Genomic DNA, 27,825 nt, shown 5'->3' with positions numbered 1-27,825 from the left:
TACAGAGATAACACATTTTGACATTTTCTTTTACGGTTAACATAACATTAAGACTGCGAAAACCTGTAAATAAAATATTCAGGAAAATAGCTGCACCGCAGCGCCACGCCTGTCACATTTCATGCGTGCGTGCGCAGTTGGAGCGTGGTGGGTGGAGGAGAATTTTTTGTTTATTTTCGTGGCCAGCTAGCCAGTTAACGTGTTATTATTGGCTAACGTTATTTTAACATTAATTGAGTGAGACACCTTTAGCATTTGAACGAGCGCGAACTTCACTAATATGATACTGTAACATTTAGCGAGGCTCTGAGGATTCAGAAAACAAGGTTAGCAACTGAGCTAGCGTCAAGTTGATGAGCTAGCAAGCTAGCCAAAAATTATCTAAAAGCAAGCTGGTTAACGTAAAACAGGGCAGCGGGATTTGGGTGGATAAAGCCATTCGCTTATCTTCTTCCATTGGAACTAACACTTCTTCGCGGAAAAATCACTGTAAGTAAACAAATGAATTAACTGTTTATGTGTGTAATTGTTGGACTCTCGCTCTCTTGATTAGGTTTAGCTAAGCGATGGCAAACGGTATTGAAGCTACTCAACATTGGCGTGGCAAAGCTAGCTAACCTCATACCCTTAAATAAATTGCACATTTACTGTATATAGGCATTCATTTCAAAGCTTTGTTGTAAGTGGAATCATAGCATTGCACAATTGTAATGCTTTTAGACAAAGAATGTGTTGCTCGTGTTTATTAGCTGCGATAAATAACCTATAATGTCTAACGTAAACAAAGTTGAGCATGAGCGTGCTCTAAATACGTTGCTGTAACTGTGATATTCGTTTAAATATTAATTTGGCAATATTTCTAAACGTTTTCGTTGCAGCCTGCATCAGAATAGGTATGGAGGTATGTTAGTTGGGGTTCATTTAAGCACGTTTCTGAACCGTGATGCAGGGGTCGTCGCCTTTAATGTATGCGCTACACATTCAGAGCTACACTGCCAGTGCAAAATATCCATCTGTACAGTTCTTATATTCCATCATTTAATAATTTTCCATGCTTTTTGCTGATTGGAATCTTAGGTTACGTGCTATAATTGAACATTTTAGGTTGTGATATGTTGACTTAAAGTCTTCTTGCCTTTTGTCTGGTAGCAGCACTTCACTTTGTTTTAGATACACCTATAAAATTTGCTGCTATCTAATACAACAGCTTTTCCATAAATTCTACTCCTGTAAAGCATCTACAATTTTCAATGTTTGTTGACTTTTGTTGGAAAGGTCATTTTTACTTGTGTTAGTGAGGTGCACCTGAATAACGCACATGTGGGCATTGGGAAATGTAATGTGTCCAATACACAACTATCAAAGATTGAATAGTGAAAAATATGACTGCCTGTCATCTTTTCCTGAGCTCTTTTTCTTGACCTTGTTTGAAAAAGTATGACTGCACACTCGAGCTGTTGGTGTGGGCCTGCAGTCCTGAAACTATAAATGTTCAATAGATATTTCATAAAATTGCAATTTCATTCGCTCATGGAGGCTAGCCAAAAGAAAAAGGCTAAAGAGCGAAATATGTTGTCACAGACTTATTTGAATAAGACCAAATAGTTCCTCACTAACTATATACTAAACTTGCACAGAGGATTTGGTCGGCAGAAGAAGAAAAATAGTAGAGGTGTGAAAGTTTTTCTTTCTTTTTTAAATGAAAATGACGTAACTTGAATGAAATTCATGACCGTAACTTTGTTTCATGGCTTGGAATGACCCTGTAGTGCTATAAAAATAACCTCTCTGACATATGAAGTTAAATCATAAGAGTGTACTCTTTCTGTTTTAGGTTGCCGAACGTGGGCTTGCATTGAAGCAACACTCATTTCACCTTGACACCCTTAGTACTGAAAGCTTGGAGGACACAACTGGAAAGCCTGCCCAAGATTGAAACTTGAGGAGCAGCAAGATGTCAATCACAAACACTCCCACAAGCAACGATGCCTGTCTGAGTATTGTGCATAGCCTTATGTGCCATCGACAGGGGGGAGAGAGTGAGAGCTTTGCTAAGCGAGCGATTGAGAGTCTTGTCAAGAAGCTGAAGGAGAAGAAAGATGAGCTGGATTCTCTTATCACAGCCATCACAACAAATGGAGCTCATCCCAGCAAGTGTGTCACTATACAACGAACCCTGGATGGACGCCTACAGGTAAAGTGCAAAATTGTTCAGTTTTTGTTGCTGTAACTGTCGGAGAGAAGCGTTTAGAATCTCACGTGGTCCTTTTTGTCCTTCTTTCTGTGCTTCAGGTTGCGGGACGTAAAGGTTTCCCCCATGTTGTCTATGCCAGATTGTGGCGATGGCCAGATCTACACAAGAACGAGTTAAAACATGTGAAATATTGCCAGTATGCCTTTGACCTGAAATGTGACAATGTCTGTGTCAACCCATACCACTACGAGAGGGTTGTTTCTCCGGGAATTGGTGAGTGAGAAGGGGAGGTCTATCTCTCTGATCTGCCCTTTTAGCTTATTGACAACTTTTTTTTTGGTACGCTGAGAGTATAAGATTTATACAAGCTGGTGTATTGTAGATATCTTAAGCTATTTAAATGAATGATGTGTTTACTGATAATCACTTTTGCTCATATTGAGTCATTTGACTGAAAAAGCCACTATAGTTCCACTCAGACTATTGACCTAAATTAAGTGAAATTGATCCATATGTCTTCCTGTTAATGTGTTTGCAGACTTGTCTACACTCACTCTTTCAAATTCAGGTACAAAGCTTTCTTTTTCCTTGTCAAAGATTCTTTTTGGATGTTCATCTTTCTTAATCATGTCTGTCGTTTTCTGCCAGGTCCGCTCATCGTAAAAGACGAGTTCGACTATGATAACCCACAGTCTCACTCGAGCTCTGAGAGCCTCCTGCAAACGATCCAGCATCCCCCGTCAAGATCTGTTCCACAGGAGACATTCAGCAGCCCTGCTCTACTACCCCCAACAGAGGGCAGCACTTCAGCTTCAACATCTGCTTTCTCTACCATTAGCGCTGGACCTTCAAGTGAGAACCACAGGGTCAATTCCTCCCATCACAAGTTTTTGATAATGCAATCAGTTGAATTTGCTGTTGAAGCTGAAACTTGTTGCTTTTATTGCTGTTAACATCTCTGTTGAAACTATTTAGCAACATTAGCATCTCAAATCTTCCAGATCCTACCCCGAACTGGAGCAGAAACAGCAGCTTCACCCCAGCGGTGCCTCAACACCAGAATGGGCATCTACAGCACCATCCACCCATGCCTCACACGGGGCATTACTGTAAGTGGATGGTGAACACAAATATTTAAAAAAACCCTCCAAAGTTGGCTTGGAAAAATAGTACACACCTGTTCAGACAAATGAACAAGTGTGAGCATGTGCTAAATTCATCAGTCTGTGTCTTCTCTTAAGCCAACTGAGAAGATGTGTTCTTAAAATAACAAACTCTGTTCATCAGATTAGCTAAAAATGACGGCTTAAGCCTCATGGCATTTGTACTCTAGAGGGACATGAAGTTGTAAGGTAGCCACAACTTAATTTTATCAAAAACATAATTATTAGTCACTTTGATGTTGAAATGAATGTAGTTTTTATCAGATATTAATGCTGATTTGAATATGAGTGAAAGTGCTGAAGCAACACAACAGCATCGATGATTTAGATTAAAGTCATCTTTTTTTTTTCTTTTAACCAAGAAACGATTACACAATTGTTAACACGTGACAGGCTGAGGTAAAACTTATTTCTGTGGTTGAAGAGTAACTATAGATATTAAACATCAACCTCCATAACTGACAGTTGACAGTCTTGTCGTTTCCAGATTACGCTTCACCGGCTGTATGATCTGCAGTGATTTTTAATGTATATATTGCAGTTTCAGAATAGGATTTGATGTCTTTTTCAGGGCCTGTTACCAATGAAATTGCATTCCAGCCCCCCATATCCAATCACCCTGGTGAGTATCAAGCTGTCTGTACCATGAATGTGTCACAAGTCCAGGACACTGATGTTTGGTTGCTCGTTGCAGCTCCGGATTACTGGTGCTCCATTGCATACTTTGAGATGGATGTCCAGGTTGGTGAGACATTTAAGGTGCCATCCACCTGTCCAATAGTAACTGTGGATGGTTATGTGGATCCATCTGGAGGGGATCGCTTCTGCTTGGGCCAACTGAGTAATGTCCACAGGACGGAAAATATAGAGAGAGCCAGGTATTCAGCCACATGCTTGGAAATGTATCGTCACACTGTTTATTCATGCATTTCTAGTTTAACACACGTTTTGGGATACAAATAAAGACTAGTCATGCTTCATTAGTGTTTTGGATTTGATTATTTCATGTGTGAATTGCTTTGCTCTTTAAAATATGTTTCATCAATGATAAATGATCAACACCTTACTTGTCCTGCATAGATTACCAATTATTTCCTATTCCTCATATCTGTAGACTCCACATCGGCAAAGGTGTGCAGCTGGAGTGCAAAGGTGAAGGAGACGTGTGGGTGCGCTGTTTGAGTGATCACGCAGTGTTTGTGCAGAGCTATTATCTGGACCGAGAGGCTGGACGCGCTCCAGGTGATGCCGTTCACAAAATCTACCCCAGTGCTTACATCAAGGTGAGATCGCAGCACCTCGCTCTTACTCTGAAAAGCTGAAACATTCCATCGAGGTTTGCTCCAAAAAGTCGCACATCTGCAATTTCTTTTACAAGGTTATATTATAATGTAAACTATAAAACAATATGAAATGATTGGACTGTCTATAGTGACTTGCGATGTGCCCATTTTTTTGCTCTATTGGTGTGGAAACTTTTTTTTTTTTAATAAAAACACCTGTGTTCTAAGTCTGATGTGATTGTGTACGTAACCAAGTTAACATGAAGTCTCACAATTGCCTTAGATCAGTTTTTAGCAGTTGTCTTGTGCCTTGCCAGGTGTTCGACTTGCGCCAGTGCCACAGGCAGATGCAGCAGCAGGCAGCGACAGCTCAGGCAGCAGCTGCAGCTCAGGCAGCAGCAGTGGCTGGGAACATTCCAGGGCCAGGCTCTGTGGGAGGCATCGCTCCAGCCATCAGTGAGTGCTCTTACTGCTGCACTTAGCCTTGAACAAGTGTATTACTGTGATTGCTTCTCATCATTTAGCTCTATTGTGGGTGAAGGGGCGGGGTAAGTCTAGTTGAATAACAGAGACTTTCTTATGGCACTGCTTTGCACAGCATTGTGACCAAGAGAATTCTAGATCAGTCTGGGCATTAAAAAAAGCTGCTGGCAGCATCACAATCATGAGAGAATAAGAAAAGCTGAACATATCTTTAGGATTCCTTTACAGACCAGCTGGAATGTCACACATAACTAAGAGGTTCATACTCTTAAACTCAGATTTCATATAAACAAAGGTTCTCATTTTCAAGAGAAGAAACTTGATTGATTTTAGTCATTTGAATGCAGCTACATTTTAGGAAATCATTTAGATTGGATTCAACTTTATTGTCACTGCAGAGTACAAGCACTGAGACAACGAAACGCATTTAAGCAGAAGTGCAAAGAAGCAGAAAGTGTCGAGTATTGATGCAGTATGTGGAAGCATTGTAGAAGCTTCTCAGTAATAAGTGAACAATGATGCAGCAACAAATGGATTTTTTCCCAGTGTTGGGGGATTTATTTGATAGAGACCGAATGGACCAACTGAATAAATGTTCAAATAATTTAAATTCAGAATCAAGCAGACAGAAAAATGTGGTTATTTTAGGCCTAATAGAGCCATCTTATCAAGTGTTGACATGTACTTATTCACACTTCAGTGGCAATTTAGTGCAAGAACAACAGAAGCAGTGGAATTGTGACTTTACACTCCACTGCTCTCTTTCAAGGTTTCTCATTTGGTCCAATGGAGGAATTTTTTTATTTATTTATTTTTTTTAAACTGGATGAGCTCATTAAGACTCAGTAAATATCCTTTTTTTTTAAGCATTGCTCAAAATTACAGCAGACTCAACATCTACAGCATGTGATGTGGAATTTAGTTCAAATGCAGGAGAAATGTGTGGGCCAAGCTTAATCCGAGGCGTGAGGATATAAGATGTATGCGCTCTACTTAAGTAGGCGCACAGACATGGGAAATATCCCCACTTTGGTTTTGTCCTGTAGTGGAACCATCTAAAAGTCTGCCCGTGAATCCCTCTGCAGGTCTGTCTGCCGCTGCAGGCATCGGGGTCGATGACCTGCGCAGGCTGTGCATCCTGCGCATGAGCTTTGTGAAGGGATGGGGGCCGGACTATCCGCGGCAGAGCATCAAGGAGACGCCCTGCTGGATTGAAATCCATCTACACCGAGCGCTACAGCTACTGGACGAAGTCCTGCACACCATGCCCATAGCTGACCCTCAACCTCTGATTGAATGAAAAGACACGAACTGTACAGAAAAGGAAAAACAAAACAAAAAAAAGAAAAGAAATAAAACCCCATCTTGACTGTGCTTTTAACAGACCGCTCCACCTATAGGCCTGGAGGGCTAAAGGAGGACTGCAATCACATGGCTTCTGTATAGGTTGTAGGAGTAGAAACAAGGACCTAAAGGCCGGCAGTGTAGTCCACTAAAAGCACATGCTTTTTCAGTTGCAGCCCCGTGAGCAGCTTCCAGTACAGCGAACTAAACTCCAGGACTACCAAACACCAGCCGGAGGAACATGTGAGTCGCAGCAGGAGGAGTTGCTTTACTCTGGAAACGTGCTGCCAAGAGGATGCAAATGAAAAAGGGAGCCGGCGCTCTCTTACTGGAACTGCACTACAACACGGAGCTTCTGTGCTTCTCCTATCTCAACCGCGACAGTAGAAAACTGAACGCTGAGGTTAAGAGTCAACGCTGTTTTAATTCGACTTGGTTTAGTGGGAAACAAATGCGCCACCAAGAGATTTTTAGCTGTGGAAAAAAAATCATTCAGCCGCATTTCATTGTGGACATTTTCATATTCACAATTTCAAGATGTTAAAGAGTGCTCAGATCCGTCGCTTTTAAAATGCATACGTTTCTTTTCTAAACTATTCAGTGTTGTCGCCCCTTCTGCACATCGTAAATATGTTTTCCACTGGAGTATACTGCCGGTCCAGTTCTCCTTTATTTGGCTTCCTGTAATTGGACTTTTTTCCCCATCGCTGATCAGGACATATGGAAAATTGTACTTTATTTGTGTGCTTGTAAGATGTGATCTTAAAACAAGCTTCCAAAGCTGACAGTAATGGTTTTATATATATTTTTCCTTTGGGAGGTTTGGGTGTATATTCTTAATTTTAATTTGTTTCGACAACAGAATATCACTCATTTTAAAGCTCACCATTAGACTCATTTTTATATCCAGTCAACTCTGTTAACATTTTTTCTCCCAAGAACTCCAAATAGTGGAATGATTAAATATTTTTTAAAACAAAAGATCATTACGCATCTACATTAATTCGATTTTGTCTTGTTTTATAGCCTCATTTGTGGTTACTTTATGTATCCATATCATCTCCGAGCATAGTTGAGAATTCCTGTCGCTAACAATCTGGTTGGATCCATAAAACGGGGCTCATTGGGCCGTCTCCCTTAAATCTCGTTTTCAGTGTCAAACACTCCGATGAAGATGTCTTCAGTCGAGCCTTTGATGCTATTAGACGGTTTGGGTGTTGCAGCACTTTAAAAACGGCTCACGAAACACTAATTTGTGGATAATTTGGACGACACTTAACAAACAACCCAGTAATTGAGGAGTGAACTGTGAGGAAGCGCAAGCCATCGAGACGCCAAATACCTTTTAATGAAATGTTGAACGGTTACCAGACTGCAGTCATTTCAGTATTCCGTTGCTTGTAAAAGCTCCATCTGAACCATTTGTTTTTTTGTTTTTTTTTGCTCAGCACTATGGATCAAACAATATTTTGGTATTTAGACCTGTTTACTTACAGCTGAGGCAGTATTTTATACTCTTTTACAGTGATGAACCACTCTGGTCATAATCAAAGACAACATTTTTCAGGAAACTCGAAGTTCCCGCTCATCTTTAAAACTGTGTCACACAATATGGATGCGGATGGCTTTTGAATGATGTTTATATGTGTGAATAAAACTCAAATGGACCAACAACAAGCTGCTGGGTTAGTGTGTGAGAAAGGACGCTGGCGTTGGACAAGAAAACGTTTATTACTGCAAAGACAAAGTCACAAAGTTTAAGAAAACAACACTAAGAAGCTAGCCTGAGCTGAGATCTGAAATATTCAGAAAACAAAACTACATGTGTCTTTAATAGTTTCTATACTCATCAATACGACACACTAAATTATGTCTTTGTAAATATAAAAGTCCCCCAATCATCCTTGTTTTTTCTGTAAAATACACGATACAAATCACCCTACACACGTTGGTTTGCTTGCCAAATTTAAGAATATACATTGTATGTAGCAAGCGGAACCGCACACAAAAAGAAAGTCACGTGAAATCTGTGTGTATATATTATATCAGATACTATACATTGTCCCCAAAAAACAAAAAAGAAAGCACAAAAAGCACTTAAGCCAACATATCAGATAAAATGTTCACCAAAAGAACAAATAATTAGGACACAAATAAATATACCATTTCAGCTTTTGATATATACACATTTTTTTTTTTTTGTTTTTGTCAAAGGTGAATTAAAACAAAAGCCTTTCCCAAATGCCACTGCCAAATGCTTGTGCTTGCATCAGAGCGTGCTACAGATGGCCACGACTCACTAGACTGTCAAATGGCACTTACAAATCTCAAACAGGTCACAGCATTCAGAAAATATCATTTGACAAAAGAAAATCACAATCATGAGAAAACAACTTAAAGAGAGCATTTCACTTACAGTAACTCTCCTGGTACAGTTACCAGTTCTATACATTTTAAAGTTGTTTGCAGGTACTCATCCATTAGTGTGGTGTGTGTGTGTGTCTGTGTGTGTGTCTGAGCATCACATCCAGTAACTTATCAGCAGTTCAGTCTGGGAACAGGTCTGAATGCTTCCTCAGCACGAGCGTCTTTTCAATGGCAGCACCCACGGACCGAAATGTCTGCTCTGCAGCCCACAACGAGACCCAGTCGTCACCCGGGCCATCAGCTGTGGCCGGGGGGGGAAAAAAACTTAAAGGCACAGGAGTTTGCTATGGGTCAAAGAAGCTGCCGTGTCATCCGCGCGAAGAGGCGATTCTAGCTTATGTCTTCAGATTTCTGGTGGAAAATGGGCTCGTCTGCAAACGGCCGTTACAAAAACATCGCAACTCTTCATTTCAAAGACACTGAGAAACTTAAGTACAATTGTGTTGGCAGCATTACCATTAGTCAGTTAACCAGGCAGGCTTTGAGATGCAGCAAGCTTAATCGCTGTCTGGCACTGGTAAACAAAAAAAATAAAAATAAACTGTGGAAAGAGCAAGACCGACAAAAACAGTTTCTAGCAGCACATGGCAGCTGTGCAAGACCAGAAAGCACTTACAATCCAAAGAGCGCACAATTGAGATGTAAAGAACATACCTTTAAGCCATTTTCACTTTAGGCACAAAAATAATACAGGCAACCACCTAAAGTGTGTAGTTAATATATGACACATCTACATAAATAAAAAGGAAAACAACAGTTGAGGAGAGGAATGGTAAACATGTCACAGGAAAGAAATGAATGCTGCTAAACCTCCACTGCTAACAGTAAAACCAGGAGCGACGGCTCTTAAACAGAACCCATCGTTTGAGTCAGACGGGTGAACCCGGGTCCCTTTTTCTGTTTCTGCAGTCACGTGAACGTACATGTCGACCATCTGCCGGAAGTGAAAGACACAGATCTAGGGCATGCGCTTTAGTATCTATTCATTTTCACTAGACATCGTCACTATTGTGCGATTATCCCAACTCCAAGATCTCGGGCAATCTCAGGTTCACTGTGAAGAGAGCCAAAACAAGAGAGCCGCAGACCTTCAAGTTGCAGCTGCTTCCAGTGCAGATCATTTGTCGAGATATCTAGAGTAAGATCTAAGTGTTCCACCATCAGTTCAGTCGGACATTTCAAGCCAACAGGATTCAAGGTGAGGGTGTGTTATAAGGTGTGAACTGCAGGTTTATTAACCGGTGAACAACGGGGCTGTGGGGATGCCTGAAAATACAAAAAAAAAAACAAACAAAAAAAAAAGCTAGAAATATCCGGGAGAGTCCTCTGAGCCGGTAGTCTAAATGACACAGTGTGTTTTGCACTTTCCCACCCTTATTTACTGTTAAGCAAGATATCTACACGGGCACAAAACTAAGCTGAAACACAACAAAAACAAAACAAAACAAAAAAAAAATAATCCAAAAACCTTTGCACTGTCATTTTCTTTTTTTTAATTTTAAGGACTGCGATCATGACAAATACCACACCGACCTCCCCTTTTTGCCATCTTACTCAACCGACATGGATGGATTACAAAGAAAAAAAACTAAGCAAACCTCCTCTGCTTCTCCTGTACAGTAGGTCTGCTCTTTGCAGTGGTACAACTCATGATTTACTCTCAGAACCCATTAGAACATATGCATGAGCGCTTAAAACAAAAATACAATAAATATCAATAAATAAACATTTCTGTGGAGAAACGATAGGCCGCCGAAAACGGGCATGACAAGTAAGAGCAAAATCATTTTAGTGACAAAAATCTTCCTATTTAGAGGATTAATCTCAAAACTCCCCACGACATACAAGGCTATGACAGTTCAAGTATAGATGCAACCTAAGGAATCAGAAGTTAGTCCCCATGCCTTTTCTATTTCACAGTCTATGAACTAATTACAGATGATCTACCAAAAAAGAAACATTCACATATTAACAATCAGATCAACCACAAAAAAAAGGAAACAAATATATGTCGTGTATTGTCATTTCATATAATATACATATATATTTCTATATATATTCATATATCTCTTTGAATATCAGAAAATATCTACTTTTGGTCCTCTGTACAAAGATGATCTCTAAACGGGGAACATAGGATGAAGCTTTTCGTGGGCTAAAAACAGAAATGAAAACATATCAGAGGTGAGAGAAAAGCAATGCAGATTTTCTCTATCGCGTTGAGATTTGTGCAGTACAGTGGTGTGTGTGCAATAAGGTTTGGTGACTGTGCTGCACGCATCAAAGGGCTGGCACCACTGGTTTGAGGTAGGGTGACTGATGGATGTGTTCCAACACATACACACGAGCACACAGACACACAGGCATATGAACACATGCACATAGAAGCAGAGCGCAGATCTATGCATCCATTGTCAAACACACACACACACACGCAGACACACACACGCACGCACGCGCGCACTTCACCCAAATGACAAAGGCTAATGCAGGAATAGGCCTTGGGACGGCAGAGTGAGGGCAGGAGCAAGGCTAAAGACCATGACTCGGATTACAAGTTTAGAGGAGCTGATCCAGAGAAAACAACAACAACAGGTGCGTCTGCGCCTGCATCCCGCAGGTCTCAGCACTGATGAGCCAGCCCAAATCCAGCCACAAGTCACCAGAAAGCCAAATCTGTGGCTGGGACAGTGCAGAGGGGCTGTGGGCTCCCTACAGCACACAGTCAGGACTACACGGACAGCTGCATTTAAGGATAAGGCACTATGATAAAGCCGAGGTACATTAAATCCCTGACATTCCTTCTGCTCTGTAACATGGCACTGTGGGGACAGCAAACAGCTTTTTGTGTGGCCCAGGTGGCTCATTCTTAAAAGTCCTCTTGTTGGTTTGTTTTTTGTTGTTTTTTTGGTCCAATGCAAACTAAAAGAGATTTCATTAAGACAGAAAACTGCAAAACCGGGGGAAAGCGTCCAAGTAAGTCGTCAAGATTACAGCTAAAACAAGCAAAGGCAAGCGATTTGCACAGGGTGCATAGGAAAGCTAGCATTATGAGGAAGAGTTTCTGTTTGCTTCCTTTCTTTCTTTCTTTTTTTTTAAAAACTTTGTTTTTCCTAAATCTCATCTCTACAAACAGGAACAGCAGCACAGACATTTCTTTAGGGAGCTCCTTTGCTGTGGCTAAAAGCTGCAAGCAGTTATAAGCTGCTTTCTGCCATATAATTGTCAACGGTGCGGCAGAACGGCACCGCGTTCCTAACTTAAATGTCACACATAAACAGAAAATTGTCCCTTTGTTTTTCAGCTACACGCAATGCTCAAAATACATCTTGTTCCGTCAGAAGTGTATGAGCAGTTGGAATGCATGTCGACGGAAATCAGACTAAAAGTGGGAGAGATCCCTGGGAAATCAAAAGAAAACACAGCGATAGCACCATGAGCTTTAAGTAATACCGACTGAAAGTAAAGCAAAACTATGTACAATGGATGAAAGTTTTGAGTCAGTCTATGCATCTGCTCTACTGGGACTAGTGACATGGATTTGAGCTCTGAGACATCAGCAGTTTGAAGGCTACTTTTCCTTCAGGATAAAACCCATCTGTGTACAAAGACAGAGGTGGTCAGTCATGCCTGAACGGGAAACATTTAACGAGTCAAATTAGTCCTTTTCCTCCAGGTCCCTTCCACCAGCTGCCACACTGTGCTAGAGCAGAGACTTACAGGATGATTGGACATCCAGAATCTAAACAGTCAGACAAAGACAGCACATTTTGGCCAGAGTATCGCTTTTCCACTGACCAGGCTGGAAAAGGAGAGGAGAGCATGTCCACACAAGTGCAAACGGAGACAATGCATGCCAACATCTAGACTTACGGAAAGAGAGATATGTGGAGAGTGAGACAGCAAACCTAAGCCAGACTAGGTCAGCTCTGCCCTCAGACCTTCAAACTGAGGCATATGTGTTGCCTGTGGTGCTGCAGTGACGGATGGTGGGAGTACCGGCAGAAGGGGTTAGGATGTGCTCAGTGTGGTCCTGGGGGGGCTGTGGCAGCGAGTGGAGTACACCTGGCTGCACAACTCCCACCACAGGGTGGGACCCGTCCTCTAGCGCCCCGACCTGGATCACCTGGATTACCTCATGCTCCGATTTCTCTCGCTTGGCGAGAGGTTCTCCAGACTCCTCCATGTCGTCTTCTAAGTCGCTGTCCATCCCACTCGTTTCATCTAAAACAGCAGAGTTGCACATGAATTAAAAGTATTTTAGTCTGTAATTCAACAGCGTATCCTACTGCAAACCCTTATCTTATGCCACATGTTATACTTGCATTCAAAGCACCACGTTTAAGTCAAACATAATCCACCTCATATGACGGGTTTGATTTTCATATTCCAGTGAATCCATGCAATATCAATGCAATACCCAACCCCCTCTACTGCACTCTGTTTCTGTACCTCTATGCCTGTCATCCCTGTCGCCTCTGACAGAGCCCGTTTAGTGGTTTTCCTTCTACGTAGCTTTTTGTTAGCTTTGATGTTAGCTGTAATGCTATATCCTCATTTGTAAGTCGCTTTGGATAAAAGCATGTGCATGAACTCATACAGACTCCTGTCCCTCAGGAGTCTACATCAAACCTAAATGGGAGGGTGACATCCAAAGCTCCTCACCCACAACATTCTTTTTGCACAACCAGCTACTGTCTGTGTCGGATGTGCTATGTTCAATACTTCTGTTTGCCTGAGGGCTCCCCTTGCCTTTTTGAAATCTCAGTTACGTCTCCTCCATAGCTCATCAAATCTGCTGACTTTAGGTCGCAGTTATTTTCGTTTGTAAATAAAACGTTCAAGCCACTCATGCCCACTCGAATCAACTCGGGATGACACTGCACATCACGAGCCTCGAGACTGACTGAGAAGGAAGGAGCGGCAACTGTGACAACAAAGGAGTGACTCAGATAAAACACTGATTTCTGATTTTCTCAGTGGCTGCATTCAAAGGAAAAACAACAACAAGCCCAAAGGAATGCACGTCCTCCTTTCACTGCTCTGCGTGTGTGTGTGTGTGTGTGTGTGTAGTAGAGCTGCAGTCAGACACTGTAGCGAAGAGACATTGTTTTACACACTTCAATAGACTTCATTTTCCTAATCTGTCTGCTATACTTTAGACCTCAGCGGAGAGGCAGAATATCTGGGGCGGAAAGAATCTGTTGGCTCCTTGAAATAAGTCCTGTTTATGCACCGTTTGCTTTTGGTTGAAATTGTATACGTCTATTTATTCATTTACCTCTACACACAGCTGTCTTTTTTTTTTTCAGTTTTCATAACAGAACTAACTGCCTTCCATCTCATCTCTTTTAGTACATTGTGGCTTGATCATTTTGTGATTCTTTTCTCCACATTTCCTCACTTCAAGCATTTGATATTTAGGATAACTGTTTACGGTGGCTTTTCTATGGCTCTCCTGGCCCTGCGTAAGGAGTCTTGAAGAAGTGGATGGTGGGAAACGGAAGGTTTGGAGTTGCTGTATTTTTACAGCTTTCTCATGTGGGTTTACTTTCTGCTGTTGCTCGTTTTTTAATGAAAATAAAACACACTATGATTGACTTACCTTTATCAATATTTGTAAGGGACAAGGTGTTGAGGCTGTCAAACTGAAAGAAAAGTCAGAAATAGAAGGGCCATTAATGGTTAATATGTTAATAAAAACATACAGTGCACCTGCATTACAGTAGAACAATTAATGAAAAACACAAAAGGTGGAAAAGCAAAAGGAAACTTGAATCGAGAGGTGAAAAGAAGGGGAAAAAAAAAGACCAGATGCTACATGTTTACCTCGCCCATGACACCGATGGGCGTCTCTCCAGTAGCTTGAGCCACACGATGTTCCACTAAGTAAAACATGTACTCATCGTACAGCAGGCGAATCAGGTGGAAGGAACCAAAGCTGGCAGCACTGCGCAGGGTCAGGTCCCTGATCACCATAGAACTGCAGAGAGATTAAAAACAGAGCGAGTTTGTTTTTTTTTCTTTGCTTTTTGTCTCAATGCTGCATATTCTCACAACAGGTGAAGATTTTTCAGACCTGTAAAAGGACCACTTAAGCAGGAACTGTCGAGCTGCTCTGGGAAAGCTGGGCCGGTGCTCGTAGGGCTTGAGCACCTGAGTGACCACATTGTCAAGCCAGGCTGCCCACTGCTCCAGAGAGCTTTGCTGCTGCAGTGTGGCTTTAAAGTCTTGCTCCAAGTGCTGAACAACTCCCTCCTCACACTGGCACACCCATGATGCCTGCTCCTATATGGCAGCATGAGAAAAAAAAAGAAAAAACACAAGGGTTTATACTTGATAGTAAATGTTAATATAGTAAAACATAGCGGAAAAATACAAAATCTGCTCTGACCTGTACATTTGCAAAGTCAACACGGTTGAGATCGGTCAGCATCTGGTTGATCTGCGATGTGTTTTGTAACACAGCACGCGCCGCCTGAGCCAGGTGGTTCAGAGATGTATATCTGCGCAATGTTTGCGCAAAGGCACTAACAGCGGCAATCTGTTACAAGAGTGCACACAAGCGTTACCCTCTGTGAGTGTACACACCTTTCACATGTCACTCTCACGCTTAAACCACACATATTCAAATACTGCAGCAGTGCTAGCCTTACAAGCCTCGCTAACTAATCTTCGGGTTTTGCCGTACAACTGTGTGCCCTGGGGGGGGGGGGGGGGGGGGGGGTAAAGCTCGCCAGTCGGGTGTCGACAACCCTCTGGAGGACTGTGACATTTCATGTCTGCAGGAGGCCTTCATAGCAAAGCAAGATTTAGGTCAACTAAATTCATGGGGTGGGAGAATCAGCAACTGACCTTGGTATGAGAAGTTAGAAGTAGAATTCCAGGGGGAATGGTATATACTATTGGGGACATGAATGCAGATACTGTATATCAGATAGAAACTCATTATTTGCCAATCGTCTCAGATTTCTCAAGATCAGAATCCTATATTGTCGACTAAAGTGCTTTAACCCACATTTAACCATATGTTTGCGAAGCTTGCCATGGTACTGGCTGGAAAGCATGTGCATTCTGTACAGGGATGTTGCAGCTGATCACACACCAGTTGCAATGTCGCAGATCAGCACGATGAATGAAGACTTAGTGTGTCTTGCAGAAAGGCGTTGAGCACGATCTTAAATATAAAAAAAATATGCAAATCATTAGGCCAGAATAAGTATGTGGCTGGGCATCGTGCTGAAGCTAATGAAGCTACTCAATCATGTTATTCCATGTTGGAAGACATGCAGCAAAAGGCCCCAGGCCAGGACTCTGGCCAGCTGCATCGAAGAACTACCTCCTCTGACGCCTGGCGAACCAGTTGAGTGTGTGTGTTTGAGTACTTGAAGTTCACTAATGCAATACAAGTATGACATTCGCTATATTTGTCATTATGAGGCAGCTGTGAGGACCTATGCCAGAAGGTGCCAAGCAATAATGCTTTGGATTTCTGGAAAGAGGTGGAATTTCTTAACAAATGTAAAATATCTTTACAGTGCAAGAATTAAGTCAATCTCCAGATCAGAAAATATTGCAGATTTATGGCCACAATATTACAGCGACTTACTGAACTGTGTCCAAACTAACTTACAATGTACAAGGTGGACAGAATTGAATGTAATGATAAAAAGGCAATTATGCCAAATGAAGTGTGTCAAGGTACAAAAAGGCTGGCTGCCGACAAAGCAAGTGGTTCAGACAACATCTCTGCTGAACATCTTAAATAAGCCAGTATGAAGATAGTTCCTCTTCTTGCCATCCACTTTACTGGCTTTATGCTTCATGGCTTTTTACCAGATTCAATGTTTTTTGTTCTGCTGGAGCCAGGACAAAGCGAGCAAAATGGGTAGTTAAGATAATTACAGCCCATTTGCTTTAGAAAGTATTCTGTCAAAAGTCCTTGAAAGGATTTTTCCTGGATAGATTAGATGGGTTTATTATTTATACAGATAAGAGTTTTGTTTCTAAGATAAACAAAGCACTAAAGTCTGCATTTATTCCCTGAAAGGAAGTGTAAAAAAAAAAAAAAAAAGTGTAGATGCTGCAAAAAACAGCAATTTTTTAGGTTTTATTTTTGGCTCTATAGCATCTGGTTGTGTTCAACAAAGTATGTAATCAGGCATTTGTAAAAGGAGCCAGAACTTTCAAGTCTGTTTTAAGAAATTCAGTGCAAGGTGTCATAAGAATTAAATCATTTCGGGATTATCAAATATACAGTTAGGCACGTTGTGACACCAATTCCCCACTTGTGGACACAGAGTCAGTAATAAAGCTTGATTCATTGATTAATTGAGTGCACCTTGGTCTGGATCATTCTTTGTGGAATGGCATTCATGGCATTATTAAGCCAACCTTCCAGGCTTTTGGCAAAGTTGCGAATGGCTTGAGTCAAGGCACCTCAAAAACAAAAAGACAAAATCAACAACGGTTAGTAAATGATACTGAAAACCTTAAAAGGTAAGTAAAGTAAACGTGAGAGGTGTCAGTGACTGTGGCTCACTGGGAATGGGTCTCAGGACATCAGGAATAAGAATCTCCACGAGGGCCTGGTACATTAAATGGTCACAGGTGCTCATCCACTTAAGAACTGCCTCGTTTCTGCAAAGCACCAATAGCTGTGCTCGGGGGAGCCGTGCTTCAATCTCACTTATGCTGCTGCAGAGGAAACAAACCAACTTTACAAAAAACTCTTAGGTTACACACATACTGCAGGTCTTAATGCTCAATTTTGCTGAGACTCCAGCGTGAACAGTCGACGGGCCTGAAGCGACCCGCATGCACAGAAAACGACACGACGCCACACGCAGCACTCTGCCTTTACCATAAATATGGACGCTACACATGTCAGCATGTGTGTATTAATCCTGAAGTTGTTGTGCAACTGGAGCGGACAAAATTATGAGGATTTTAATTTAGTCCAAAACTTCACTTTCTTTCCACCGACTGCCATGTTTGTTTACATTTGATCTTGCCACGCCACGCCTCCTCCGGCGCAGAAATGTCTGTCTCACTTCAATGAGGTAAAAGTCGCATAAACACGAATGTTTAGGTGAGGTCGCTTTGAAAAACATCAGACATGTATCCAATTTAGGACCGCATATGAAAGTTGCCTGGGTCTGATTTGTTATTTTCATGACATTCTAAAGAGCACACATCAGACCCAGGCCACTTTCATATGGGTCACAAATGGGCAAAAAAGTCGGATTTGGACCACTTTTGCCTGCAGTGTGAACGTAGCCGTAGATATTCTGATAATCCTGAATTTAATGAGGTATATATATATATATATGTACAGCTAGATTTGTGCATCATAATTAGCTCAACCTCACCTGTTCTCTGTTACAGTGGCACCCTCTACAGTGTCGGGGGGAGAATAACGCCAGAATGTCTGCCACAGCTTCTCAATTAGACTGAACTGGAGGTTGACAACCACATCCAGGATAGCCTGAAACAGATCCAGAGGATGAACAACAAGGGTGAGAATACATCTCGAGTGCTCCAAGTCTACAAAACAAGAACTAAGCTTTGTGACAGTAGGATCCAGTAAAACAATGTCAAACGCTTCCGAGGGCTTAAAAATACTTCAACCTATATTGTACTGGCTAGCTGAAAGAGCATCTCACATCGGTGCAGCGATAGATAGTTCAGTTTAACCATCTCCATCGCCTGGGACCAGGCAAAAGAAGAAAAAACATCTCAATCTTGAGATCAAACATCTAAATTTGTCCAAACTTTTAAAATTTGAATTAATTATTTACACTTTTACAGCTTTCTTCTATCAGTTTAAAAAAGATTAAACAGCTAAAATATTGCATTGATAGATATGTGGCAGAAAATAAGCACTCGAATCCTGGAGAAAATATTAAAAGAAACAGTGGGACAGATGCAGAGGGGTCATACTATAGCTAGTCAATAGAATTAAAGAGGGTAATTTATTTATTTTTTTAGGGATAATATTGATAAGGATTGCTTAGCCATCTTTAAGGAGTTTCCACTGCGAAACAAACCAAACAGCGCTTTGTAAGAAGGATCTACTTTGTCTCACCTCACAGTGCTCTCTGTAAAGGGACTGGAGAGCTTTCACATCCTCCGGGCCGATGTTCTCTGTATTGCTCTGTCCCAGGTCCAGCTCTACAAAGTCAGGGAGGGCCCGTGATGCATCTGTGGGGAATTAAAAAACATATCATGACTATATAATGATAGATTTTTTATTTTTTTTTATATTCATCATAAAATTTAGCAGATTTCAGTGTTTCTTTCTTAACCTTTATTTATACAGGTAAAATCTCATTCAGATCCAGGGTCTCATTTGCAAGAGAGTTTCTCCAAGTTTGAGCTAAAATGAAAAATCTGCTGACCTAGGAACTGCTGGTGGTGCTGGCTCTGTGCGATGACCGTCTGCTCTGCTGCACCAGGATGGTGCTGGCCTCCACCTGAGTAATTGTCCCCGGAGCCACCATCAAACTTCTGCACCGGCTTGAACCTGAAATCACACGGCAAACCTTAGTGCCTCCAACCGTTGACTTCCCCAACTATGACTGCAACCACAGCCAGGATGTGTGTTCCACCTCTGTTTCTGCTGAACGGGCTGCTGTCTGAGAGCCATGTACTGCATGTCTTCTTGGAGTCGATTGAGGGGGGAGTCTGGTTTCACACGTATACCATAGTAATGATATTTGGAATTCCCTCTGCAAAATAAAACCGAATGTTGAACCGTAAAGTGTACAGAAAGATTCAGTAAAAACAAAAGGACCTGCGAAGTACACAGCCAACACACACACACACAAAAAAGTTGAATCTTTTAGTTGAGAACTTTCTCTTAAGGAAGAAAAATAAAACAAAACACAGCTAACCTTGTCCCAAGGCGCCTTGTACGGAGTCCCATGAAGATGGAGCGAATGAGTTTGCCGAAAGAGGCTGCATTTACAGGGTCGAGCTTCTGCTCCTGGCAGTGCCGCAGGTAATGATTGTATAGGGTGGAACGTGGTAGACTTACTCCCTCTGCTGTCTCATAATTGTCAAGCAGCCACTGGAGCTACAAGAGGGAACATGCATATTTAACTCCTTTAACTACATTTATACACTGGTCTATAAGGTCCTAGACCATTGGTCAGTAACCTGATGCTGCTGCAAGGCACCTCTGCAAAAGCTTCTATGGCAGCCAGTAATATTAAAGCAACAATAACATTTAAAAACAGGCACATAAAAGAGCGAGCACCACACCAAACTCAAATGCACAGCGATTCGAGAGAGGCAGAATGGGCAAGAGTGAGATTTGCAAAAGTTAAAGTTAAGCGGAGGCAAGCATTTGGAAAAGCAACTTACATGGCTGTTGAGCAGCGAGCTTCTCTGACTGGATAAACCCTCAGATTTTTGGAGCGTCTCAATCGCCATTTCAATCTGATAAACCACGAAGCACAGGACGACAAAATGTAAGAGGGGGAAAAAATCAAAACCAAAGCAAGACAACTTAAAAGTTGAAGTAAACACATTACTGGCCAAAAGCAAAAAAAAAAAAATTAATGAAAACTGTCGAGAAAGGATACCAAAGCAAGCACCACCAGACCCAAGCAGAGCAGGACTAGGTTTCATTTCAGGACAAACGTCTGCCGAGTAGTGAAGCGGGCATCTATGCTAAAGACGACCACCGAGGGACCGAATTGTTGATAGCTGACACACACACACACAACCCTTCCGGACTCCTTTAGCACAGATCCACTTATAACAGCTATCGTGTACAGAGGAATAGGACCAAGGCAGAGGAATTGCTACATACACAACTTTTTTTCTTTTTTTAGGGTGCTCCACTAGAATTAATGAACACCACCAATACTCGAGTCTACTCGAGTGAAGGGGACTGCCTGGAATGCACACAAAAAGAATGCACGTAATCTCAGCCAAAAACATCCAAATGGAGCAAATCTGAAATGCTCGGATCCTCATCAAAGCTCGGCTGTGGTGTTGTATGCACCCCATAGGGCTCTCATCATGAGTGTGTGTCTGTGGAGCTTTGATTCCCTGATCATTCTTGCCACCTGTCTCTCAGGTCTTAGCCTCTCACTTCCTCTTCAATCAAAGAGGGAATAGCTAAGAGGAAATCGGACATAGAAACAAAACCCTGCATTATTTGAACAATTAATGTCAAAGGATATAGTAAATACAAGCTATGTAGTGAACTGCATTTCTCAGCAAAAGATAATCACCAGGGACACTGTAGACAATCACAAAGGTGCACACCAAAGCTGCTCCTCTATAAAATGGCAGAATAGTGAACTGTCTGTTCACCTTGAATTTTTTGCCAAAGTTATACAAATTATGAGCCTGAATACAGAGTTCCACTTAAGATACGTTTAAAACCACATTTAGGACCAAACCAGTGGGCAGACCAGTAAAGGGTGACAGAAGAAGAGCGTCGATACTAAAAGGGAGGGTAGAGGCAAATCAGAAGCAGCGTGGATCTTAAGAAGGGATGACGTCCAAGTCACAACAAAGTCGACAGAGAGCGCTATGTACTAATCAAAAGGTCTCTCTACATACACACAGAAGCAGGCAGGCAAAGGTAAGCGAAGGACCCGCTCAGTGGGCGCTGTGCAACTTACAGTGGCCGGGGAGGCTCGTGTGGTCTGGGTGGCAGGATGGGGTCCAGAGTTGTCCATAAGGTAAGCCCCGGAACTGCTGCTGATTACCTGACCCCCTGCCAGACCCATGCTCATTCCTCCAGTGCCCCCTCCTCCGTTGTTGGTCATGCCATGAGATGTCACCACAGTGGACACTTGTGATGAGCTGCCCTGCGTGTCGAAGTAGCTCCCTCCACTGTTCTGGCTGTACAGCTGTGGCTCCGAGTACGAGTAGGTTCTTCTGTTCAGAGGAGAGGTCAGCTGTCAGATATTCTCACCACAACGAGGGCTAATAAAAACGGCATCATTATTTTTAATGTCACTTTTAAGAGCTAAACAATATTTACGCATCTGTGCGATTGCGATTTGAACCTGGCGTGCTGGACTTTCACTGCACACATTGTATTGATATATGCCTGGTGCTGGGATCTGTGTCCAGTAGCTTGGTGGTTTGACTGTGTATTTCAGCCGCTCCCTTTACATAAGTGTTTCCACCAGTAGCAGAAGCCACTGTGCCGGTTTCTGTAAATCCCTCATGTGTATGCGTGTGTCGCAGTAGGAGAAACGCAGCTTGGGCTCAACTGTGTGTGCAACCCCATTCCTCAGACCCAGGGGACCCTTTCATAGTTTGGACACTTTAAAGAGAGGCCCACTTCTGGTCATGTTCAGGTGACCGAGCACAATCATGCATACAACAGCACCGCCTTCAAAAAGGAAAAAAGGGAAAAAAAACAAAAACCCAAAAACATAAAAGATGACTGTGCTCCCTCAACATCATGTGCTTGTGACATGAATGATCATGTGAAGACTGGAGAGGAGAAGGAACAGGCTGTAGAGACGGCGTAGCGCTAACATTTGTGGAGTGTGACAGCAGTGCCGGGTAACAGACTGACTCACATGTTGCCGTTGGTGTAGACGCCACTGTTTTCTTCGACATACTGCACCTGTGCTGGGTAAACATGCTGAACCTGTTGAACAGTCTGGGCCTGGCAAAAATAAATTGCAACGGCTTGAAATTAAGCATCGAATTAGACAAAGTTGCAGACATGCAGGAACATTTGGATTTAAATGCACATCAGGAGCCAGGGTGTACCTGCTGCTGGACAGGCACCTGCTGGGTGGAGCCAGTTGGCTGGACAGGCACAGTGGTCTGAAGAGGGACAGTGGAGGTGGAGTCAGCGCCTGCTTCAGGGGTCTGCATGGCGCCTGAAAGAGAGAGAGTTTACTGGGGTTAGATAAAGGTCTAAGTAACCAAGTAAGACCATACCTCAAGCTGTCGGTCCACTTTATAGCTTAATAATAACAAAATGATAAGCTCAGTAGTATTCTAAAGCCAAAACTCATGTCAAATCAAGTACTAATACCTCACAAAACTCATCTAACAAAAGACTGTATTTACAGATTCAAGAATAGACTTAAATTTAGCAAAAACTTGGTAAACCAGTCATAAAATAAGTTGCCTCAATCTCTGAAAAAAAAACCAACCAAAAAAAAAAACCTGAACAAATAGAATCTTAGTGCTTCACGTTTCCCACTGAGCAATAAAAGACAAATAAGTCACGATTTACATTAGAACATATTAGTCCAGTAATTGAGTATTCATCCACAGTTTAGATGAGAAACTAATCTCGGCTTAACAGGAAACATGAGGTTTCAACACAGATCCCTCGTCTGTTTTGCCCAAATCAATGCCACTAAAGCTGCTCTAGACCAATTGCACCCGAGCACCTGTTCTGCCTGGTGGTACTCAATGTACTGAGAGACTCATGCATCACTGACACATGGTCTTGTCTCCACATTCGCAGCCATAAAACAAGTTAATATTTAACAAACTCTAAATAGATGCTGCTTCTCGTTGCTCTGCCTGTTCCCACTCTTACAGGCTTAACATTACTCCTGACTGAAGACCCTCAAGCCGCAACTAACAAGGTGTTTAAAAAAAAAAAAAACAGCAGGCAAGACACCTTCATTTGTATCCCTATGAAATGCTCTAAAATACAATGCTGGATTGTAGTCGTAAGATGTAAATGCATGCATAGTACTCTATAAACCTGGCTTAACTGAACAATTTTGAGGCGAAGGAGAAGAGTGGGAGGAAACACTTGTGGTGAACCTGTGTTTGTGAGTTAATAATAGCGAGGCCACCATCACCCATTCCTTCCAGGGAAAAGGCCACCTCCTCCCCATCACAGTTTCCATGAACAAGCCTCTCTTGGTTAATTAAGCTGGGTCTCCTAACGGCTTCACATCACTCCAGAGACAGCATGCCCCTTTCCCTTTTAAATTACACTGCCCCTTTTCTAAAATGAAAGTACTTCACCGATGTTGGGGTGACCAGCTCACATGTGGGTGCACAGAAAGTGGGAGGACCGTTTTTTCTTTAACTATTAATCAGCACAAAATCGTTTGCTTTCACTGTGACAGTTTTGAACACCTGTGGGAGGAGGGGGGGTGAATCTACAAGTACTTGTCACGGTCAGAAATCTCAGCAGACTGTTGCCAGACAGGCCACGGTCTAGCTGCTAGAAATTGCTCTGTCCAATACAAATATTTGCATTCTCTCATTCCGATAAGACATTATGACAATGAGCTGACATTGAAACAACCTAATGAAGGATTTTTTATTATTACAGCACGCATGCAATGTTTTTCCTCCGTACTCTGACACAAATAAGGACTTGCAGAGAGAGAGGAGCATGTGAACTTATATTCCACATATACTCCACAGGGCAGTTTGAAAGCTAATGCACATGGCCCCAAACCGAGCCCATCTAATCGAGGAAAAGAGTCCCTGCATCACAGCTCACCCTTGTTGCCTCACCTCAACCCCCTCCACAAAGACGCACACACACACACACACACACCTCCTGCCACACCATTCAGGCGCTCCCTTGTGGCCCACTTAAATGCTGTGCTCCACTGAGCAAGTGCAAGGCCCACAAAGACACAGAGGAACAAAAGCCACCAAGGAGTGCAACATCTTGCCCTGAGTTTTCTCCCCGAGTTTGCCCCTCCGATTCCTCCCGCTAACATCCCAGGCCACAAATAGTGAAACACAAAAGGTTCACAGTCACAGCCACCAGAAATACAAAGAGCTATAATTTTCCTCTCCTAATGATCACGTGGGACAAAGTTGGAGTCTAATGTGCTGAGTGAAGACACAAGAGCGAGTGAACAAAGCTGTATACATCAAAGGAAAATATATCCCTCCTACTCACACACACTGTAGCATGATCAGGTGTTTGTAGTATAGGAACACAGGTGGAAAGGAGAAGTAATTGGAAGTTGAAGAGGTGGAGGGTATGCAAAGAACTGTGTTTGTTTAGGAGGGCTTTACAGAGAAGACTGGAGGTGACTGCTGAGGCTGATTTTAATGTCAGAAACTTTGCATCAGTACATAAGACATTTTGAGGCAAATGTTAAACATTCAGTCTGACTCTGCGTTACGGCAGTAACTAATGGCAAAATTTTGAGGAAATGACTGAGTGATTGTAAATGTACTCTGCTCATCCTGCTTTTTCAGTCAATAATTCACAATAAACATCGTGCGGCATATTACAAACCCAACATGCCTGTCCAGCTAAGCCATGAAAATGGCCGACAGAATAATTGAATTAATCAGGCCCTCTTTAAGTGATTGGAAATGCAACAGGATCCGGGCAGCAGGTGGCATGGTGCTATTCTGCCCTACTGGACTACAGGTAAGTGGTAACACGATCTGATAACTGGCAGTTTCTCACATCCTGTTTGGTTTTTTTTTTGTATGTGTGGCAGGGTTGACCTAATTTGAGATGCATATGTCAACAACTAAAATTTATTTTGGGCCTTACCTGCAGAGTAGGCACAAAAACGTACTGTTGGTATTTGGACACAGATGGCTGAAATTGCTTTGGAGCTTTAAGGTCCAACTCAACAGACTTTACTCTCGTACTCTTCGTGAGTCACACCTGACAAAATTTAGAGCAGAACCCCATTCTTAAAAAAAAAAAAAAAAAAAAAAAAATCAATCAGTCAGTTGTAGTTTGTTTACTGTTGAATGCCTCAACCCTTCAGATAAATCCAGATAGTTTCAAGTCCCACATTGATGGAGGCACACCTGCCCTTCCCTCCTCCCCAAACAACACAACACACACACCTGTTCTCTCCTAATGGGAATCAGAGGTTGCAGGTGAACATGAGACCCAGTGGACCGAAGAGTAAAGGTGATGCAACACTGAGAAACCTTCTTTATATTAAACATAACAGAATTAAGGGAATCCTTAAATGCAGGTTTCTTAATTTGATGGGAGGAATATGAATGCTGAATAATTGCCTGACACAGACTAGACAGGGAGGATAAAAATAAATATGGCAAGAAATGACCAGTATTCAGAGCGATAATAAATTCTACAGATGTTCTCCCGTTTCCTTTCTTGCTCAGTCAAGGTACTATAAAAACAAATGTACAGAAATAAATATCAGCCATAATTTCTAGTCCATTATTCTGCCCAATATCTATATTGTGGAAGGATTATATCAACGGTTTTCAGAAAAACAAAAACAAATAACGACGCGATCAAGAAAAAAATATTACAGTATTTAAATAGTATTAAACTGTCGTTTTTCCTCAAAGCTGGCCCCTGCAAAACTTAACCGTGTGTTATCGTAAAGCTTATCAAAGCAATCTCATGCCACAAAGAGGGCATATGGAGAGCTAGCGAAGCTATCTTGCGCCCTAAGACAAAAGGGAAAGTAATGGCTTAGCTATTGTCAACCAGTCAGTGAGTGGAAGGCTAGCTCAGTGCACTTTTTTTTGCAGTTCAACGTATGTATTTTGTATGACCAACAAGAGCGGAAACACCCGAAACACAAACTTAGAATATCACGGTAACATTAGCCCAAAAATGGGATACCAACAGGCATTGTCGGAAGGCATCGCTTGCGTTAGCAACCTAGCAACAACAGACACCTGCTCCTGCTCCAGCTGACCAGTTAGCATCACTGACTAGCCTAGACCTCTGCTACTAATCAACATGGAAAGTTCAAGCAAATAAATTCTACATAAAAAAGACGTTTTCAGAAAAAAATATTTAGGGTCAGTTTTAGTCTCGAAGCACTACGTAAGGACACACGGCTTGTTTCTGCTGGCGAGAAGGACCTCTCACCATAGTGAGTACCCACAGGGAACGTTAGCAAGCAGGCTAACACGTTACAAAGAAACACCCTCGCTAGCAAACTACCCCAGCTATTCCGCGAGCCGTCATTCAGCAGCAGACAAAACATTAACCACAAGCGCTTTAAAATCTCGCTCATAAAACCATATCATGTGACGCAAGAAACGACTTGCCGTCAGGCTTAAATAGTAAAGAATTTAATCAAACCTGAGCTGTGGACTGGTTGATGAAGATGAGGATGGTGGAGGAGGTGGTAATGATGGAGCGAGAGGTTGTTGTTGGTGGGTTACAGTCGCCAGGACTACGGTGACTATGGCGCTGCTTCACTGGGCAACAGTTGCTATAAAACTCATCGGCAGCGCGCAACCTTACCAGGCAGGTGGGAGGAGCGCACATAAACCTTAATAGAAATGCAATCGCACGGAAATACATATGTTTTAAAATGCACTGCAAGTATGTTTCCAAGGCTGGCCATTGCAACAGTTCTCATTGGTACTGGTCGGACTATTTTGGAGTCATCAAATAGGTTTGGCATAGATGAGGATGCTTTAAAAACAATGTAACGAATTTGTTTAAAGTTCACTTCTTTAAGAGGGTGCTTGTAATATTTAAACAAGTCTGCAATATGTCAGTAAACTGCTGTAGTATTGTTCTTTTTGACAAGTTATCAGGCGATCTAAAGCCTAATTCAGGACCACTATAATATGATAATTATTTTGCCATAAATGTTCACCAACACAATTATAACCAGGCCTTTGCTGATGACGACGCACGAGGATTGCCCGCTTACGTTTCCTGAATATTTATTTGATCCCGAGATGATATATGCTTACTGTAAAGATGATCGTAGCTATTAATGTATTCTGTATTTACATTTAATCAGATATGATTTAATATAATTCATAACTGTGATCTAATGCCTGTTCCTTGTACACCAGAGGTTCAGGTCTTTTCTGCGACAAAGTAGGTCATCTGTCCCTAAACTACAGCTTTAACCCAGCCGACTCAGCAATATCTACATGTTTTTGTCCTGTTCTGTCTTCTTCCAGTGGAAGGACCGCAATTTCAATTATAGTCAGACACGAAAATAAATAAAGACGCTGTCATATCGCATATACC

General features: G+C 42.1%; 2 protein-coding genes across 2 annotated transcripts; one reads left to right on the top strand and one right to left on the bottom strand.

The window, feature by feature from the left end:
* The first annotated feature begins 120 nt into the window (after nt 1–120).
* Nucleotides 121–8,151, top strand: smad4a (SMAD family member 4a). The gene is made up of 11 exons (XM_072371443.1): nt 121–489; nt 1,835–2,194; nt 2,293–2,467; nt 2,733–2,762; nt 2,843–3,046; nt 3,196–3,303; nt 3,929–3,979; nt 4,052–4,235; nt 4,472–4,640; nt 4,958–5,096; nt 6,209–8,151. The coding sequence occupies exons 2-11, from the start codon at nt 1,955–1,957 to the stop codon at nt 6,421–6,423; spliced, it is 1,515 nt and encodes a 504-aa protein (XP_072227544.1). The 5' UTR covers nt 121–489; nt 1,835–1,954; the 3' UTR covers nt 6,424–8,151.
* On the bottom strand, nt 8,143–27,029 carry rfx3 (regulatory factor X, 3 (influences HLA class II expression)). The gene is made up of 17 exons (XM_072371442.1): nt 26,914–27,029; nt 22,647–22,759; nt 22,451–22,539; nt 21,536–21,794; nt 20,262–20,336; nt 19,790–19,971; nt 19,505–19,624; nt 19,295–19,419; nt 18,982–19,097; nt 18,266–18,381; nt 17,437–17,591; nt 17,236–17,333; nt 15,289–15,438; nt 14,974–15,182; nt 14,724–14,877; nt 14,500–14,542; nt 8,143–13,118 (listed from the first exon to the last, which is right to left on the bottom strand). Exons 2-17 carry the CDS (start codon nt 22,752–22,754, stop codon nt 12,838–12,840), a joined length of 2,280 nt encoding a protein of 759 aa, XP_072227543.1. The 5' UTR covers nt 22,755–22,759; nt 26,914–27,029; the 3' UTR covers nt 8,143–12,837.
* Between the last annotated feature and the right edge of the window lie 796 nt (nt 27,030–27,825).

The sequence above is a fragment of the Leuresthes tenuis genome, unplaced genomic scaffold (assembly GCF_036924035.1).
Source record: "Leuresthes tenuis unplaced genomic scaffold, fLeuTen1.0.hap1 SCAF_19, whole genome shotgun sequence".
Taxonomy (NCBI): Eukaryota; Metazoa; Chordata; class Actinopteri; order Atheriniformes; family Atherinopsidae; genus Leuresthes; species Leuresthes tenuis.
The sequence above is the reverse complement of the archived record's forward strand: the minus strand, read 5'-3'. Positions and strand labels throughout refer to the sequence as shown.